Source organism: Centroberyx affinis, unplaced genomic scaffold (assembly GCF_046629955.1).
Source record: "Centroberyx affinis isolate AG114_WGS23_722 - 3 ecotype Tasmania unplaced genomic scaffold, CSIRO-AGI_Caff_v1 ptg003278l_1, whole genome shotgun sequence".
Classification (NCBI taxonomy): Eukaryota; Metazoa; Chordata; class Actinopteri; order Beryciformes; family Berycidae; genus Centroberyx; species Centroberyx affinis.
The window spans coordinates 172501-192001 of NW_027281295.1; the positions used below are offsets into that span (position 1 = coordinate 172501).

At 44.9% G+C, this 19501-nt stretch overlaps 3 protein-coding genes across 3 annotated transcripts in view; 2 read left to right on the top strand and 1 right to left on the bottom strand.

The window, feature by feature from the left end:
* Nucleotides 1-5083, top strand: part of LOC139660354 (uncharacterized) — a 15788-nt gene extending 10705 nt beyond the window's left edge. Inside the window, exons 8-12 of the mRNA XM_071538469.1 lie at nt 718-877; nt 1233-1278; nt 2673-2900; nt 3399-3451; nt 4855-5083. Coding sequence (XP_071394570.1) covers nt 718-877; nt 1233-1278; nt 2673-2900; nt 3399-3451; nt 4855-4969 — 602 coding nt within the window. The 3' untranslated portion in view covers nt 4970-5083. The remainder of the gene's footprint in view (nt 1-717; nt 878-1232; nt 1279-2672; nt 2901-3398; nt 3452-4854) is intronic.
* Nucleotides 5084-7084: 2001 nt separating this feature from the next.
* On the bottom strand, nt 7085-13406 carry LOC139660355 (sperm-associated antigen 16 protein-like). Its single transcript, XM_071538470.1, has 4 exons — nt 12574-13406; nt 12279-12477; nt 10711-10803; nt 7085-7764 (listed from the first exon to the last, which is right to left on the bottom strand). Exons 1-4 carry the CDS (start codon nt 13404-13406, stop codon nt 7120-7122), a joined length of 1770 nt encoding a protein of 589 aa, XP_071394571.1. The 3' UTR covers nt 7085-7119.
* A 1602-nt stretch (nt 13407-15008) lies between these two features.
* Nucleotides 15009-19160, top strand: LOC139660347 (WD repeat-containing protein 91-like). The gene is made up of 3 exons (XM_071538457.1): nt 15009-15065; nt 16910-17046; nt 18887-19160. The coding sequence occupies exons 2-3, from the start codon at nt 16924-16926 to the stop codon at nt 19082-19084; spliced, it is 321 nt and encodes a 106-aa protein (XP_071394558.1). The 5' UTR covers nt 15009-15065; nt 16910-16923; the 3' UTR covers nt 19085-19160.
* Nucleotides 19161-19501: the final 341 nt, after the last annotated feature.

Genomic DNA, 19501 nt, shown 5'->3' on the forward strand with positions numbered 1-19501 from the left:
GGGTCAGTTAGGTCTGTTGGTCTGTTGGGTCAGTTAGGTCTGTTGGGTCAGTTGGGTCTGTTGGGTCAGTTGGGTCTGTTGGGTCAGTTAGGTCTGTTGGGTCAGTTAGGTCTGTTGGGTCAGTTGGATCTGTTGGGTCAGTTAGGTCTGTTGGGTCAGTTAGGTCTCTTGGGTCAGTTAGGTCTGTTGGGTCTGTTGGGTCAGTTAGGTCTGTTGGGTCTGTTAGGTCTGTTGGGTCTGTTAGGTCTGTTGGGTCTGTTGGGTCAGTTGGATCTGTTGGGTCAGTTAGGTCTGTCGGGTCAGTTGGTCAGTTAGGTCTGTCGGGTCAGTTGGTCAGTTAGGTCTGTCGGGTCAGTTGGTCAGTTAGGTCTGTTGGGTCAGTTGGTCAGTTAGGTCTGTTGGGTCAGTTGGGTCAGTTGGTTCAGGTGGAGAGAAACACCTCGGTCTCTCTCCGTATCTTTTTCACAAACAGCTTTTCTGGAATATTCTGACAAACAGTTTGGACTCTTTGTTGCAGCAAGAGGCAGCAGAGCTTCAACTGACAGCTGACTGGAGACGATACTGTCTGTGGGTCCAACAGCTACAGACGATACTGTCTGTGGGTCCAACAGCTACAGACGATACTGTCTGTGGGTCCAACAGCTACAGGAGGAGGAGAGGAGTTATATAGAGGAACTAAATGACAGAACTGATCCTGTAATGTTTGCATGCTGTCAGCTCCTGTCCCTCCGGTCCCCGTCAGTCCCTCTGAGGATCCGGTTCCCGTCAGTCCCTCTGAGGATCCGGTCTGCAGTGCAGAGTCTGCAGCCGTCAGTCCTGGAGACTCTGAGGAGCTGCTGGACGCTCGCCGCTCCTGGGACAGTCCTACTCTCACTTTGTAAGGAGCTCTTACTATTTTATTAATAATTAAACTTTTATTTTCCGGTCACACTGGGAGCTGCCCAGTCTGCTGCTGCTGGACACTGATGACAAAAATATAAACATTGAAACATATGACCTGCTAACCTGGATCATTTGGACATTGTGATGGTTCGTCATTTTAGTTCTGGTTCCAGTGCTAAAAACTGTTGTGTGGATACTTTGAACATTAGCACTACACTTTATGTTTTAGAGGGAAAAGTCTCCAGGTATGTTAATGTCTCAGGTAGTGTTGATGCTGTGGAGGAAACCTGCTGACTCAGCAGAGGAGGAACATCACATCATAACTCTTCCTGTCTGTCTTCATCCTGCAGTAAAGCTCCAGTCCCAGTAGGAGGAGCCACAGACAGAGGAGGGCAGGTGGGAGTCACTCTGCATCATCTTGTAAGGATTAACTGTTAAATACACAGCAGCCAGGCTTATACTGCTGCTGTGAGATAAAACTAACTACAAGTTTTTTTCTTTTGTTGACTTGAAACACACTGACACTGCCGGGGTTGAGGGTTCAATTCCCTCTGGGCCGTCCGTCCTAAAAATGTATGCACTCATGTCACTATAAGGCCCTTTGGATAAAAGCCTCCATCCAGTGTTCCTATCCAGTGTTATACTTTGGTTGTTACTGTAGTTTTATTACTTAATTACTTTGATTGTGAAATGACAGTGAGCATGAGATGAACAATCTGTCTGCTGTCTTCATCTGATAATAAACCTTCAGATGAGCCTTAACCTCCGTCTGAATGCCACAGTCATGTCAGCAAACCAGAAACCAGTAACCATCTGTGAATATTTTACCCAGCATCCCCTGAGGGATCAGGACAGTTCATCTCATCTCAGCAGAGTAAAAACAGTTTGGAGCCAAAGCATTAAAGTTCATGTCCAAAAAAGAGCCAAGAGCCCAGTCTAAACAAGACAAACTATTAAGACATTAAGACATTAACAGACTAACAGACATTAAAGGAGGGCTATCATTTGCTTTTTCAGCAATTTTATATAATTACCTGGTATCTATAAAATACATCTGTTAAGTTTTTTTCAGTATAAATCGTTTAGTTATAGCTTTAGCTATTCACTCCCCAGTGTTTGTTTCCCACCTATAAGAAAATAGGTTTTTTTACATAAGCGCCTTCATATGCTAATGAGCTACTGCTCTGATTGGCTGGCCATTCTGGAAGGCCCGCCCTCCTCTTAGCGCTGATTGGTGGATTTCAGACAGTCCAGTGTCTGCATAGAGGGCTTGTTTTATAGCTGCTGACTGTGGGGAAACGGCACAGTAACATGATTCAGTTTTTTACTGTGATTACTTCACACCTCCAAGAACCAAAACCACCAGAAATACTAAGAATTGCCACATCCTAGGATACCCCCCCTTAACAAATGTTAAACTGACATGAACACATATTAACAGATATTAAACAGCCATTAACAGACATTAACAGATATTAAACAGATATTAAACAGCCATTAACAGACATTAACAGATATTAAACAGATATTAAACAGACATTAACAGACATTAAACAGTCATTAACAGACATTAACAGATATTAAACAGTCATTAACAGACATTAACAGATATTAAACAGTCATTAACAGACATTAACAGATATTAAACAGATATTAAACAGACATTAACAGACATTAAACAGTCATTAACAGATATTAAACAGATATTAAACAGTCATTAACAAACTCAACCACCATTAGCTCCATATGATCCATGACTCTGACCCCTCCCCTCTCTGCTGGGTGTCCAGGCTCGGGGCTCCTGGTCCTGGGGGGACAGCGGCAGGAGACAGCCTGGTCCAGTGGAGGCCCTGAAACAGATGCTGTTCAGACTGCAGGCTGTGGAGGTGGAGGTGGAACGACGACAACAACAACAACAACAACAACAACAACAACAACAACAACAACAACAACAGTTATCATCGCTGGCTGCAGCACACACACAGAGGCTGCAGACAGATGAACCACCAGTGAACCAGGTATGAAAAATAAGTGCTGCAGAGCTTGTTAATATTAAAAAAGCCAAGAAGCTGAATACTGATAAATGTTAGTGAGTGTCTCCTCTACAGATTATCATTACATACTACATCCATGACCTGGAGTCTTATTCTACTGTAAACATCTAGTTGGTAGTTAGTCTGCTCTTCGTTTTTATAATTGTCTTACTTCACTCTCCTGTTGTGTTTTTATTTCTCTTCTTTTCTTTTTGTCTTTTTCTGTTTCTACTTTTATTTGGTTTTGCTCTGTTGTTTAAACCTTTGTTGATTTTTATCGGTTTTGGTCGTATTGTTTTTCTGCCTTTTTTTATTTCTCTTTCCTGTGTTTCTGTCTTATTTTATTATCTCTGTTTCCCTTTGTGACTTTGTTTTGAAAAGTGCAATGTAAATAAAGGTTATTATTATTATTTCTCTGGCAGCCACTGTGGCAGGTGAGCCTGTCATCCACCACATCATACTGTACATGTGTGTGTGTTGCAGATGTCAGAGTGTGAGGATGCGGAGTGTTTTCCCGGCGGTCCGGCCCTGCAGAGGTAAACAGTCTGAACACATCACTCTGCTTCCTGCTCTGTCACCTGGATTACATCACCAAGTCTGCAGGGCCTTACGATCGATGAGTTATTATCAAAATGCTTTATATCCACCTCAGAAAAAATCAGAACATGACGTTCATCATTCAACACCTATAGAACAGAGGATCCAGTCTGTGAAAGATCTGATTTAGTCAAGCGAGGACTGAAGATCCCTTCTGTCCTTAAACTGAGTCCCATCATTAGGTTTAAAAAGTTCCATCATTAGGTTTATAAAGTTCCATCATTAGGTTTATAAAGTTCCATCATTAGGTTTATAAAGTTCCATCATTAGGTTTAAAAAGTTCCATCATTAGGTTTAAAAAGTTCCATCATTAGGTTTATAAAGTTCCATCATTAGGTTTATAAAGTTCCATCATTAGGTTTATAAAGTTCCATCATTAGGTTTAAAAAGTTCCATCATTAGGTTTAAAAAGTTCCATCATTAGGTTTAAAAAGTTCCATCATTAGGTTTATAAAGTTCCATCATTTGGTTTATAAAGTTCCATCATTAGGTTTAAAAAGTTCCATCATTAGGTTTATAAAGTTCCATCATTTGGTTTAAAAAGTTCCATCATTAGGTTTATAAAGTTCCATCATTAGGTTTAAAAAGTTCCATCATTAGGTTTATAAAGTTCCATCATTAGGTTTAAAAAGTTCCATCATTAGGTTTATAAAGTTCCATCATTAGGTTTATAAAGTTCCATCATTAGGTTTATAAAGTTCCATCATTAGGTTTATAAAGTTCCATCATTTGGTTTCATGTTGTGCTGTCAATCATTTAGTCAGACTGGGTGTCACTTTTTATGAAATGGAGATTTATTTTGGAACAGAACTATTCATCTGATACATACTGATACTTACTTAGATACGTCATACTGATTAATATTGAACAATGATTAAGTAAATGAAATAATTAATCTGTTACAACAACTACTAATAATAATAATAACAGTAAGTAAAAATCAGTAAAGTAAGTGTAATCAAATCAATAACAGCTCAGTCCTACAGCTTAACATCTGATGTTATTGCTAACTTCACATCCTTAATGAAGGATTAGACCCAATAACAATGAAGTCCAACAAACAAAATGCAAAACCTAAATCAGTCTAATGTTGTAAAAAGAAAGAACTTACCTCATCAGGAACACAGGAAACTTGAACTGAAAATTCTGCTAGCCAAACGCTTCCACAACACATTTGAATCGTAGAGAAAAGTGAAGTGGAGGAGTGGATGTTCGGGTCTTACAGGACCCGGTGAAAATCCTACAGGCTTCAGACTGTAACAGGAGAGGCTGCACCTTCTGCATCACAAGAACCCAACCTGTTCTAAAAAACCTGTTAACAGGTTTCATGTTGTTTCCTCAGAGCGCTGCATCACCTGGGGAGGCTGAAGAGTCTGGTGGAAGAACCTAAAGAAAAGGAGAGACAGGAGGAGGAGGAGGAGGAGGAGGAGCGAGATGAAGGACTGTGTTCCTGCTGATGAACTGATCTGCAGTCAGATCCTACAGTTTTATTAAGAGTCATGTTGACTGTCAGCGGAGTGCAATCCCAGAGAAAAGAGTTTCTGTTGTCAGCTGCTACAGAGGAGGATGGATCTGATATCTATACATGTGCACACATACAGTATATCTACATCTATATATAGATATAGATATATAGATATAGATACAGATACAGATATATAGCAGAGTTTAATCTCATCCTGGAGTAAGGCTTGGGTGATATAAAATATCGCGATATACAATATTATCAGCAGGGGTGGGGGGGGTCGTTTTTTTGTTCTGTTTTTTCTGTGTTATTTTGGGGGTTTTTTTGTATTTTATTTTCTTCTAAATTGCATCAAACCTCTAGGCTAATAATAATTATTATTATTGTTATTATAATTATTATAATTTACCACAGAAAATATTGCATTATTCACAAAATATTGTGATATTCAATATTATCAAGTGTCGCTCCGATGTTCAGTGCCAAATCACCAACAATGAAGACCTGCAGCTACTGAGGAACCTGCAAGATGTTTGTTTTAAACACAAAACTCCACCTGCAGTGTGTGATGTGTGTGTGAGAGTGTGTGTGATGTGTGTGTGAGAGTGTGTGTGATGTGTGTGTGAGAGTGTGTGTGATGTGTGTGTGTGAGAGTGTGTGTGTGAGAGTGTGTGTGATGTGTGTGTGAGAGTGTGTGATGTGTGTGAGAGTGTGTGTGATGTGTGTGTGAGAGTGTGTGATGTGTGTGTGAGAGTGTGTGTGATGTGTGGTGACGACACACACTGCCGCTAAAATAAAGCACCAGACAGACAAAATGTCGACAGTTTGGTTTGTATTGTAAACATTGATGTGGCTGCTGAAGTAGTGAAAGTGACAAATGGATTCCTCTGTGGATGGTGGATGAAAAGTTATTTTCCTTCCCTGCGCTGTTTATATAGTTTTAACGATAACATTTATATTTTCTTTACCATATAAACGGTTTTGGTCTTCTGTCCTGAGCTGCTTCCCAGCAGGATCTCAGACGGAAACAGAAAATCTCTTCTAACACGTTTATAGACGTTTATTCTGTTTGTTCTGTAATGAAAAGATTTTGATCCTGCAGAAGATTCCTGAAGCAGTGAACAGATATCAGTGTTTCATCCAGATATATTGAGTATTGTATTATCATATGGGATATTGAAGTGCCAAATCAGCTTGAAGGGAAACAACCCGTGACTTGAGAATGAAAAGTTGTTTGCATTATATGACTTGATGTTTTTAATGTGAAACGTGAAGTTTTACTACAATAAAACAGGTTGTTCCCAGCTGATGAGTCTCATAACTAAACCTAATTTGTCCTGAAACAGAAAAACGAAAACAATAAACATCTTACTTTTCTCACTTGAAATTTCATTTTATTTTTACCTTATTGATTTATTTAGGAGCATTGAGTTTAACTTTACAATGGCTTCATTCAGAGTATTGACCTGTGGAAAGTGTTATAAGTACACAGCTGTTAGCACTTTGTGATAATTTGACATTGTGTTGTAAGCTCATTATGTATGAGGGAGAGCATAATTTTGCTCTATCACAGTCAATCAATCAATCTATTAATCCAGCAACATTAAAAGTGTCTCAGACTGAGCCACTATTCCTATTTCTTGTAATCTGGCAAAAACTTGAAATTGAAAAAACTTGTGTTTTTTATATTAATTAATTTAATTTTGTTTTAACAGGTGATTCCACTTCTCCCATGTGTGTTGAATGTTAAAATCAATAACTTGTCTGCTGTAACTGAGTTTATAAACTGCAAAAGAAATCGCCTCAATAAGGACATCAGTTAAGTTTTTTAATCTCATCTAGAACTGAAGTGGAGACGAGTTCAGTGTCAGCTGGGTTTGTATAGAATAAGTAAAGAAAAAAGACAAATCCAAGAAATTCCCAACGATAAAGTAAAAGTTGGAACATTTTATTTGTATTTTATTGGCTAATGAGCTGCAGTAAATTCTTTAAAATGAGTAGAATGCATGCAGTAGAAAAGTTCAGTAAAATAATTAGTTCCTCAAGGTGAAGACCACTGATCATGATCAATAATCGTGATCACAACCTGCAGCACAACACCCAGGCTCATCATTTTAAAACATGACTCAGAGTATTGATACTTCAGGACCAGAGGAGCAGCCGGCCGTCCGCCCCGCCGGACAGCAGCGCCTCGCCCCGCTGGGTGAACCTGACGCTCTGCACCGCCCCGCTGTGGCCCGACAGGCACGTCACGGTGAGCGAAACCGGCTCCACCAGTTTCACCAGTCCGTCGCTCCCGGCGACCGCCAGCGTCTTCCCCGACGGGCTGAAGGCCACCTGGTTGCCGGACGCCGGTCCGGTATCCACGGTGACCGCCGCCGAGGCCTTCCGGACGTCCCACAGCTTCACCACGCCGCGGGCGTCGCAGGACGCCACGGAGCGTCCCGACGGGTCGACGGCGGCGTGGGCGCAGGGGTGCCGGTGTCCGCGGAGGGTTTGGGCGCAGAGGCCGAGCCGGGCGTCCCACAGGCGGAGGGTTTTGTCCGCGGAGCAGGTCAGCAGCAGGCCGGACCGCGGCAGGAAGCAGACGCTGTTGACGGCGGCGGCGTGGCGGCGCAGGACGAGCCGGCAGCGCTCGCTGTTCAGATCCCACAGCCGGGCCGTCCGGTCCGCCGAACAGGAAGCCAGGAAGTCTCCGCCGGAGTGGAAGGAGCAGCCCCACGAAGCCTGGCTGTGACCGGCCAGCGTCGACACACAGCACCCGTGGGTGAAGTCCCACAGCCGGACCTGCAGCCGGGACACACACAGAGAGTCTGTGGTGAGGGTGAACCGTGTCGATCGATAACTCTGTGAGGAGTCGTGTGTTTGGGCCTCAAACATGTTTTACCTCCAGGGGTCAGACGATGTGTCTGTACTGATAATGATAAAGTTACGCATATAACTACAGACCTGTGAGACTGAAGGATGGCAGGGTGTCCTACATGGAGTGATATGCCTTCATTTCCTCAACACCAAATAGCAGTCATGCCCACGACCCTCCTGCCGTTTAAAACAGGATTCGGTTCCAGCTCCTCCTGTTTTGAACACCTCAAGGGTTTCCGAGCGACAAGGATCGTGAATCTGGGTGAAAAACCTGACTAAGCACCACCGGCAAAGTCTGGGCCAACCTTATCTGCCTGTGTGATAAAATGGCCGAGGACAAGGCCTCGTCACATCCTGAGTGAGCTGAGACTGGGCCCATAATGAGTCAGTAAAGCTCTTGTATCCTGGTCCTCCATGTTAGTGGTTTCCCACGAGGCAGCCAGGAGGATTGCCAGGCCGCCCACTGTGGCACCGTGCAGCCAGGAGACCCGGCAGTCCGTCCGGATGTCCTCCTGAAACCTGAGAGAGTGGGGAGCAAGGATGAAGAACAGCCGGTTCCTCAGCGGCGTTCTCTCCTGGTCCAGACTCCTGAATCACTCTTCAGATTCTGTGGAGCGATTCAGAGAGTCTGGTGTTTCCCACGTCAACGGCTTGTTCTTGGTCAACACAAACAATCGAGCCAATCAGAGCCTTTGTGGGCGGGACCAAAGTTTGAACCGTTCGTGGTTCTTCATTGGCGTTTTGGCAGAATAGATTTGTTGAAATCACCTCCTTAACCAACAGATTGTCTTTGCAAAGACGATATTTTTGTCTAAATGGACGACATTCGTGGTCAGTCAGCTGGTCAGTCTGGGTCCACCTGTAATTCCACCCGGCGTATGCAGAAACCGCGGCGTACACCGGACGGCCCGCTTCAACCTGGCGGCTGAGACCGGCGCTGACGTCACCAGCGCTCTCCTATTGGCTGAGATACTGAACAGAGTTAGAAAGAGAACCGGACAAAACACCAGCAGACTGAGGATTCATGTTTTCTCCTGCAAGTTGTGATTTAGTTTTTAATGCGTTCCTATCCTCATGCCGACTGTGCAGCTAGCAGCTGAAATAAAGATGGAGCACGTGACGCACCGCCACCGGCTGCCTTTTGCACTTGACTTTACCGGCTAGCTCCGCCTACGCCAGGCCCGTGCGCCCCGGCGTCAGATACGTCAGTCACTAGTGATCGGTTCAGATATGTCAGTCACTAGTGATCGGTTCAGATACGTCAGTCGCTAGTGATCGTCAGTCGCTAGTGATCGTCAGTCGCTCGTGATCGGTTCAGATACGTCAGTCACTAGTGATCGGTTCAGATGCTAGTGATCGGTTCAGATACGTCAGTCACTAGTGATCGGTTCAGATACATCAGTTGCTAGTGATCGTCAGTCGCTAGTGATCGGTTCAGATGCTAGTGATCGGTTCAGATACGTCGGTCACTAGTGATCGGTTCAGATACGTCGGTCAGTAGTGATCAAACTAACACACAGGGAGCTGAACCCTGGACAGCACAGTGAGTCACATGCAGCGCCGCAGCGTTTGTCCTCATCCTCCAACACACGGACTCCACCGAGGCAGGGGGACGCTTCACTACGGCCGTCACAAGGATCCATCTGCGCCTGTTCACAGGGACACGAGCCTGCACCCAGGGGTGATTAACTGAGAAGTGGTGAAGCAAACACAGGAGTCCCACCAGTGTCCCACCGGGTCTGAGGCGAGAGAGACGGAGAGGAACTGAATCCTGTTTTCAGGCTGTAGGACGGCCTGAAAACAGGATTCAGTTCAGTTATATTTTGAAGACAGGCAGAATGAAGGCATATCAGTCAGTGAGTAAAACAGATCTGACACGGTCTCAGTGTGTTTCACCCACTTGCAGGTTTTCTATAAACTCTTCTAATAAAGATGACATTGAGTCTGTTGGTGTACTGTGTGTATCGATCAAAACTAAATGAACTTCAACTTCACAGGTTTCCCGGCCGACCTGGAACCAGAAACAACAGCTCCATACAAACAACTCAGAACGTTCCATGGTGTCGTGTGTTTTTGTCCAAAGATTTCTACACAACCTGAAGTCCATTTTAAATCCATCCATCACAGAACAGATTGTGTGTCTCTCCATCAGCAACAGAAACTGGATCAACGTAAATTGACAAACTGTGGATCCATTCACAGTGAGAAGAGGAATCTGACTTTACTTTGTTTCTGCACTTTATTTTCTCGTTTCTAATGTTTCCAGTGAAAAGAATCTAGTGTGAACTCTGTCCTCTCTCCTGTTAGAACCACATGGAAAAGATCACAGCTGACAACGTTCTCTGTTCTAAAGAGGAACTCAGGAACTTTTACTCTGAGGACATTTTAAATCACACACTTTGTACTTTACTGAAGGAGATTTTTACACCAGAACTTTTACTTCTACTGCAGTAGAATATCAGTAAAGTACCAGTACTTGTACTGCAGTAGGACAGTCTGGTACTCTCTCCACCACTGAACGAGGACTAGACAGTGTGTGTGTGTGTGTGTGTGTGTGTGTGTGTCCATACAATCAAGACATGACTCTACATGGAGTGTGTGTGTTCTCAGCCTGGAGCTGAGAACAGGACTGGACATCATGTGTCCATGAATCTGCATGGCATCTGTATGTTGTTCTCCACATACATGTTCTCCAGCCGACCTGGAACCACCAACAACAGGACTAGACAACATGTATGTAAATGTCCATACAAACACACATAATTTACTCAACCCTCTGCCTTCTGGGTGATGGGTATTACATGTAACAGTAACATACAACATGTATAGCAGTGTTATATCATACATGTAGACCATGTGCCTGTATGTTACCGTTGTGTCTCCGCTGGTTGTTGCCAGTCTTCCTCCATCAGGATGGAAGCTGCAGCCGGACAGCCAGTCAGTGTGTCCTTCACCTGTCAGCAGCTTCTGACCCACCTGCACATCAAGGTGGACCGGGTCAGACTGGACTAGACTAGACTGGACTGGACTGGACTAGAATATGTTATTTTAGGTTAGACTAGACTAGACTAGACTAGACTAGACTAGACTAGGTTAGGTTAGGTTAGGTTAGGTTAGATTAGATTAGATTAGATTACGTTAGGTTAGGTTAGATTATTATCTTATTTTATATTGTTTTACCTTATTTTACCTTGTTTTACATTATTTTAGCCTATCTAATCTTATTATCTAATTTACTCTCTCCTCCCCTCCTTTCCTCTCCTCTCCTCTCCTCATCTCTCTCTCTCTCCTCTCCTCGCTCTCCTCTCTCTCTCCTCTCTCTCATCCTCCCCTCCTCTCCTCCCCTCCTCTCTCTCCTCCTCCTCTCCTCTCCTCTCCTCTCTCTCATCTCTCCTCCCCTCCTTTCCTCTCCTCTCCTCCTCTCTCTCTCTCCTCTCTCCTCTCACCTCCTCTCTCTCTCACCTCTCTTCATCTCCTCTCCTCTCCTCCCCTCCTCCTCTCTCCTCCTCTCCTCTCCTCTCCTCACCTTCTCTCTCTCTCCTCCTCTCTCTCTCTTCTCTCCTCACCTTCTCTCTCTCTCTCCTCTCCTCTCTCACGCTCCTCCTCTCCTCTCCTCTCTCTCTCCTCCTCCCCTCTCTCTCCTCCTCCCCTCTCTCTCCTCCCCTCTCCCCTCTCTCCTCTCCCTTCTCTCTCTCCTCCTCTCTCTCTCCTCTCCTCTCCTCACCTTCTCTCTCTCTCTCCCCTCCTCTCTCTCTCCTCTCCTCACCTTCTCTCTCTCTCTCCTCTCCTCTCTCCTCCTCCCCTCTCTCTCTCTCCTCCTCTCTCCTCCTCTCCTCTCTCTCTCTCTCCTCCTCTCCTCTCTCTCTCTCTCTCCTCCTCTCCTCCTCTCCTCTCCTCTCTCTCCTCTCCTCTCTCTCTCCCTCTCCTCCTCTCTCCTCTCCTCACCTTCTCTCTCTCTCTCCTCCTCTCTCTCTCCTCTCCTCCTCTCCTCTCTCACACTCCTCCTCTCCTCTCTCTCTCTCTCCTCCTCTCCTCCTCTCCTCTCCTCTCCTCTCTCTCCTCTCCTCTCTCTCTCCCTCTCCTCCTCTCTCCTCTCCTCACCTTCTCTCTCTCTCTCCTCCTCTCTCTCTCCTCTCCTCCTCTCCTCTCTCACACTCCTCCTCTCCTCTCCTCTCTCTCTCTCCTCCTCCCCTCTCTCTCCTCTCCCCTCTCTCTCTCCTCTCTCTCTCCTCTCCTCACCTTCTCTCTCTCTCTCCTCTCCTCTCTCCTCCTCTCCTCTCTCTCTCTCTCTCCTCCTCTCCTCTCTCTCTCCTCCTCTCTCTCTCCTCTCCACTCTCTCTCCTCACCTTCTCTCTCTCTCTCCTCTCCTCTCTCCTCCTCCCCTCTCTCTCTCTCTCCTCTCTCCTCTCCTCTCCTCTCCTCTCCTCTCCTCTCCTCACCTTCTCTCCGGTCCCAGGTAGAGCCCACAGCCTCCACAGCCGGTCTTCGCTGGCTGAAGCCAGGATGAGTTTGTGTGGATGGAGGTCCAGGCAGCTGATGGGCAGATCATGAGCCTGAATGGAGCTGGAGAGGCTGAAGGGGGCGGGGCTTCTGCTCTCTGTGACCCGAGCCAGGTGAGGAGCCAGGTGAGGAGCCAGGTGAGGAGCCAGGTGAGGAGCCAGGTGAGGGGCCAGGTGAGGGGCCAGGTGAGGAGCCAGGTGAGGAGCCAGGTGAGGAGTCACGCGGCTGCAGGCGGGAAACTCCGAGTCCTTTGGGTGTTTATCAGCTGTGTGTCCCGCCGGTTCATCCGCGCGGTGGCTCTGTGTGACGCTTCCATCCGTCTCGTGCTGTTTCTCCTGAGTGGCTCCCGGGTCTGCGGCAGCCGCCAGGTGGACCCGGACCCGGTCCCTCTCCAGACTGAGCAGCATCTTGTGCCTCAGAGCGGCCTGGTGTTTCTCCTCCAGCTGCCGGGCTGCCGGGCCGCGGGACGCGCTGAGCTCCTTCAGCCGTCTGAAGTCCTGGATCAGTCTGTTTTTGTCCTGAGCGACTCGCCGGTGCTGCAGCCGGTGGAAATCCCGCTCCCGCTGCGTCCGGACCAGGGTTTCTCCCGCCGTGAACACCGCCTGTCTGAACCCGTCGGTCTCCCTGCGGACCGTCTCCAGCTCGTTCCGCAGCAGCCGGTTGTGAGTGTCGGCGTCCGGGACGAAGTCCGCCGGCCGCGCGTCCGCCCGGCCCGGCGCGTGCCACTCGGCCTGGAAGCAGTCGAGAGTCCGGATCAGGCCGAACCTCCGCAGGAAGTTTCGGAGGAAGTCTTCCACCACCTCCGGGATGTGGCGGAGGGTCTGGTGTTTGGATCCGGACTCCTCCGCCTCCCGGGCGGCCTGCAGCGCCTGCTCCAGGTCCTCCTCCCCGTCCGCCAGGCTCCTCTGCTCCGCTGGGGAAACCTCCTCATACCGGTAACCCTCCTCCTCCTCTTCCACCTCCTCCTCCTCCTCTTCTTCCTCCCTCTTCTCCCGCTCCGCTGCTCCTCTCCTCCTCGCTGACATGTCTCTCCTCTGCCTCTGTCCTTTCTGTTTACCTGTTGTCATGGTAACTGTGTCCAGAGCCGCGCGCCCCCATGGCAACGCTTTTATGTTTCTCCTTTTGCTGTTCTGATCTGTTTTTGCTTCTTAATCAGTGTGTAACTATGTTCTGAAAAGTACTATGTAGCCTAAATGAAATAAATATTACTTTACTTCTGAGAAGGCTTGTTTCTTAAAGCCTGGGTGTTATCTTAGATTCCGATCCAAGTTTTAATTCCCATATAAACAAGCTGATCAGAACACATTCTGTCATCTTAGAAATATAAATAAATAAATACCAAGCTGCAGAAAGACGCGGAGGAGCTGACTCAGCAGACTGGACTCTTCACCGGTATGAAGGCAAATAAGGGCCATAAATATTTGAATTTTAGCAGCCACTGAATAATTAATATAGGCTATTGAAAATTAATCACAGCTGAATTCATAACATTAAAATATTTTACTTTGAAAACCTTGCATCTGAATTTATTGGTTCTGAATTCACCTCTGAACTTAAAATATTACATTTCTTGATTTGCAATTTCAAAAGCTGAAACTGAAAGTTTTGTCAATGTTCACAAATTCAGATCCAAAAATTCAGAATTCAGAATTTCAGAATTAAAAAAAAACATATTCAGGTTTCTCACATTCGATTGGTTTAATATTCCAATGTTATGAATTCAGCTGTGATTAATTTTCAATATTAATTATTCAGTGGCTGCTAAAATTTAATTTTTATTATGGCCTTTATTTACCTTCATACACCGGACTCTGTTCAGACTCCAGCTGATCCAGAACTCTGCAGCTAGACTTTGAACAAAAGGAAGTGAGAGCAGATCCGGTTTGCTCGGGCTCAGAGTCCTGCAGGGTGGATTCTAAAGTTCTTTAACTTACTGGCTCAGGACCGGCACAGTACAGAATCCTGCTGATCCAGGTCTCACTTTGTTTGGTTTGTTAGAAACACAAAACTCAGAAGAAGATTGGGGACGCAGCCTGTTTTTATTTTTCCTCTGCTGTAAAGACAAACCAGTTCAGATCAGTTCAGTTCAGTTCAGTTCAGATCAGTTCAGTTCAGTTCAGTTCAGTTCAGTTCAGTTCAGTTCAGATCACTTCAGATCACTTCAGATCAGATCAGTTCAGATCAGTTCAGATCAGTTCAGTTCAGTTCAGTTCAGTTCAGTTCAGTTCAGTTCAGTTCAGTTCAGTTCAGTACAGATCAGTTCAGATCAGTTCAGTTCAGATCACTTCAGATCACTTCAGTTCAGATCACTTCAGTTCAGTTCAGATCACTTCAGATCACTTCAGTTCAGATCACTTCAGTTCAGTTCAGATCACTTCAGATCACTTCAGTTCAGATCACTTCAGTTCAGATCACTTAAGTTCAGTTCAGTTCAGATCAGTTCGGATCACTTCAGTTCAGTTCAGTTCAGTTCAGATCACTTCAGTTCAGTTCAGAAATACCAAGATGAAACCAACAGGAAGAAGAAGACAAGAAGTTTCATATTCATAAATCCACGCATCAACACACACACACACACACACACACACACACACACACACACAGCCCAACATGGCCGCTAGGGGGCTCTGTTTCACAACACACCCTCTACGTCACATAGAAGTCGTCACATGACTGTCAGGAGGAAGAGGAAGCAGGAAGTGTTTTTTTCTGTTTGCTGCCGTCTGGTAAGTTTATTATTGTGAACATTTACTTCTTTCTACTGCACAGAATAGAACAGAGTAGAAACGGCTCCGTGTGTGAACGGGGGAACACGAGCAGACTGCCGCCTGAAGCCTTTGTTCCTGCTGTCTGCCTCTGCTGATCTGCTACACCCGATACGTGCCGTTGTCTTGCATGCAGCGACCGAGCTCTATGAAAAACATCTATTAATTTAAAGTTTATTGATGACCCACAAAGGTACATAGACCATAAAATGCAATTTAAGGCATTTTCTGGATTACCAGGCGCCACTCTTCAATTCGGCATACATATAATCCACCGAGCAGTTACTGTAAGTGAATAAAATGTCAATTCTAGAAGTGAGTCGCCTGTTAATCCCGCAGTCTTCCTCCGTTAAAACACACCGCGGCGGCCGGTCTAAACCTTCACATTGTGCCTGAATAAGTGCTGCTTATTTACCTTACAAGTGTATTTAGTGTATGCCGACATGTAGAGTGCATCCTACTGATTCGTAACAAGCCTTCGTCATGTTTGACGCGGTGTTAACTTTTGCCAGTAAGCAAGGCAACATGAAACTGCGTGGTTTTTGAATGGAGTTTGGTTAATCGTGAGACAACGGAAGGTTTCGTGCCTACTACTGTGACTTCTAATCAGCGAACAGTTAACATTAACCGTTAGATTTACACAGCTAACAGTTGACTTGTGCTTTATGCTTTTCCAAGCCAGAATTGAAGCATATAATATATTCATGTTGTATAAATATAATGTGTTGGAGTCTCACCTGTAAACTGGTGTGAGATGTTGCACAAATCTATTTCTGTATTGAACCTCTGATCATGTTGTTGCAGCTTTTTGATCATTAGATTATTAACGGGTGGAAACTGACGTTTCTGTCTGCAGGTCGCAGTCTAGAAATTACCAAAATTCACCAGACACTTTCACTGTTTTATCAGCCAACTAGATGTTTATAATATTGTAAATATATAATAAATATAAAGTTTATTATTCAGTTATTAGTTAAGGTAGTTATTAGTTTATTACAAGTTCATTAGAAACTGTTATTCTTATTATTGTTATTCAAGTCTCTTCATAACAGATTTAAACTCTTTAGACTCTTCTCCTCTTGTTGGGTTTTGGGGTTAAACTGATATCTGGTCTGATATTGTTCTTTTATTAAAATGGATCTGATCCAGTCTGATCTGACGACATGATGCAGTTTGATTGATTACATATTGATTGTAGAATTGATCAATAATACTTTGGTTATCTGTGGAAGGAACTTAACCTGAGCTGATTCTAATGAGACATATTGATCAGATTCCACACAAGTATGGATCAATATCTTGTTCCTATTGTTATTATCCTGGTTTCAGTGGAGAGTTTTAGTGTCCCATGATCTAAATGTTTCAGACACAGTGTTGTTTTATATCAGTGGGGCTTTCTGGGTAAATTTACTTGGATCTGAATGTTTTATCATGAAAAGGATCCACATCTAAACATGGATCCTGTACTGATTTGGGTTTCGGGGGATTTCATCGTACTTTTTATTTATTAGTGGTGATATTGATCTCGTTGTAGTTTTTCACATCTGGTCACATCTCTGATTTTTACATATGAATCTCTGATCAGAACAGACTGTAAAATATTTGGATCAATAACTTGGTAAAGTGTAACTGACGTCTGTGTCAGAACGTCTGACCTCAGAACAGCAAAAACACAACAAAGTAAATGTTTAGATTTTGTTCTCTGATGGTCAGAAATATGTTTTGGAAAAAACGGACACCGGCTCCGACTAAACGATTGACATCTGATCAAACCGAACGTGTGGTGATGTCACTTCCCCCCGCAGGGTCAGAGGTCACCATGGGGTCGGCGGTGGAGAGGACAGACGAGCACGTGAGAGAATACCTGATCTACCGCGGCTTCACCAGCAGCCTGAAGCACCTGGACAACGAGATCAAGGCCGACAAGGAGAAAGGCTTCAGGGTGAGAGTCTGCTGAGGATCCTGCTCCTCTGTATCAGTGGTTCTCAAACCGTGGTCCGTGTGCCACCGGTGGTACGCGGAGCGCCCCCTGGTGGTACGCCAGATGACTGGAATTTTTTTCTCACACTGAGAATTTGGAAAAACCATCTGAAACCATTACAATGTTTATAAATTCTTAGTTTGTGATTTACCAGCATAATCAAAATTTTAAAAAGACTTAAAATGTTTTCATACATTTTACATTTTTTATAAAATTGACGAAGGTTTCTGCCCACACAGCCCACGCACGAGATACAATTCGTTCCCTCGATTTCCTCTTTACGCACAAATTGCCAAAACGTGCCTCTAAACAGTGACATCATGCTCTGATACATAATACATGAGCTCTTCACAGCTTATAAAGAGTCAGTCTCATATTGGTGATCATGTTTAAATGTGGCCTGTCCTGGGTGTGTTGCAGCACCTGAGTGTGTTTACATGGCCTGAAGGTTAAGTGGATAAATATGATGCAATATTTGGGGGATTTACCTATTCAGTGTAAACAGACAATGGATATTAACATACCAAATCCTTACTAGGCCTATCTGCAATACCTAAAAGGTTCCTTTAAGTTGCATTTTTTCCTAAACTGCAGTTTAACGAAATCGAGGGAACGAGTTGTATCTCGTGCGAATGAAGGAACTAAAACATGACGCACGGTGCAGTGAATCCTGGACTCAGTTAGAGCTGCAACGATTAATCGATTAGTTGTCAACTATTGAATTAATCGCCAACTATTTTGATAATCGATTAATCGGTTTGAGTCATTTTTTAAGAAAAATAAGTCAAAGTTCTCTGATTCCAGCTTCTTAAATGTGAATATTTTTATACAATTTATAGACCAAACAACTAATCGATTAATCCAGAAAATAATCGACAGATTAATCAACAATGAAAATAATCGTTAGTTGCAGCCCTAGACTCAATATAACTTTTTTCTCTCCAAATGGCTGCTCCCAGGCTCTGTGCTTATGTGCTCATACTACTGTCATATTTGTGCTTTGAAATGTTGGCTTGTAGGTGAGGTGGTTCAAAAAGTTTGAGAACCACTGCTCTATATAACTCCTCTCCTCCTCCTGTAGCTGTTGGACCCACAGACAGTCTTGTCTGTAGGTGTTGGACCCACAGACAGTATTGTCTGTAGCTGTTGGACCCACAGACAGTCTTGTCTGTAGGTGTTGGACCCACAGACAGTCTTGTCTGTAGTTGTTGGACCCACAGACAGTCTTGTCTGTTGGACCCACAGACAGTCTTGTCTCCATTCAGCTGTCAGTTGAAGCTCCGCTGCCTCTTGCAGCAGCAAAGAGTCCAAACTGTTTGTCAGAATATTCCAGAAAAGTCGTCTGTGTCTCCACAGCAGAGGAAACAGACTCAGTTCCTCCGTTAATCAGGAAACCACAGAACTATTTTTCTCTGCGGCAGCACAGACCGCTGTGGGGTGAGAGGCGGTTCCCGGCGGAGCGATCCGGTTCCGGACGGTCGGGTCGGATCGTAAACGGTAGAGTTCGGTAGACGACCCGCTGAGGGGAAACGGTCGGTGCCGCCGCTTTCCGGGCCGCGGAGAGAAATACGTGGGTCTGATGTCGGAAGGTTTTTCTGAGTCCTGCAGCTCTTTCACACAGAAAACACTGCAGGAGAAGCTCAGGCTCAGGTCATTTTATGAGGATATTAAACTTAATCAATCAATTGGGTAAATTAGACCTTTGAATTAGTCAACCCCCCCCCCGGTGGATGAGATCATTGATCAGTTCCCTCATGTTGATCAGAGTATTGATCTCCAGATGTTGTGTGCCTCCTGCCAGGTGGATAAGATCATTGAGCAGCTGCTGCAGCTGGTCCAGATCTTCGACCTGTCTGGTCTGAAGGAGTACTGGCTCTACCTGGACCGCCGGCTCTTCTGCCGGCTGGAGGACGTCTACAGGTCCACCGTCAACAAGCTGAGGACCAGCCTGTACCGCTACTACCTGATCAATACCATACAGGTAATCACTACTACCTGATCAATACCATACAGGTAATCACTACTGCATGATCAATACCACACAGGTAATCACTACTACCTGATCAATACCATACAGGTAATCACTACTACCTGATCAATACCATACAGGTAATCACTACTGCATGATCAATACCACACAGGTAATCACTACTACCTGATCAATACCATACAGGTAATCACTACTGCATGATCAATACCATACAGGTAATCACTACTGCATGATCAATACCACACAGGTAATCACTACTACCTGATCAATACCATACAGGTAATCACTACTACCTGATCAATACCATACAGGTAATCACTACTGCATGATCAATACCATACAGGTAATCACTACTACCTGATCAATACCATACAGGTAATCACTACTACCTGATCAATACCATACAGGTAATCACTACTGCATGAT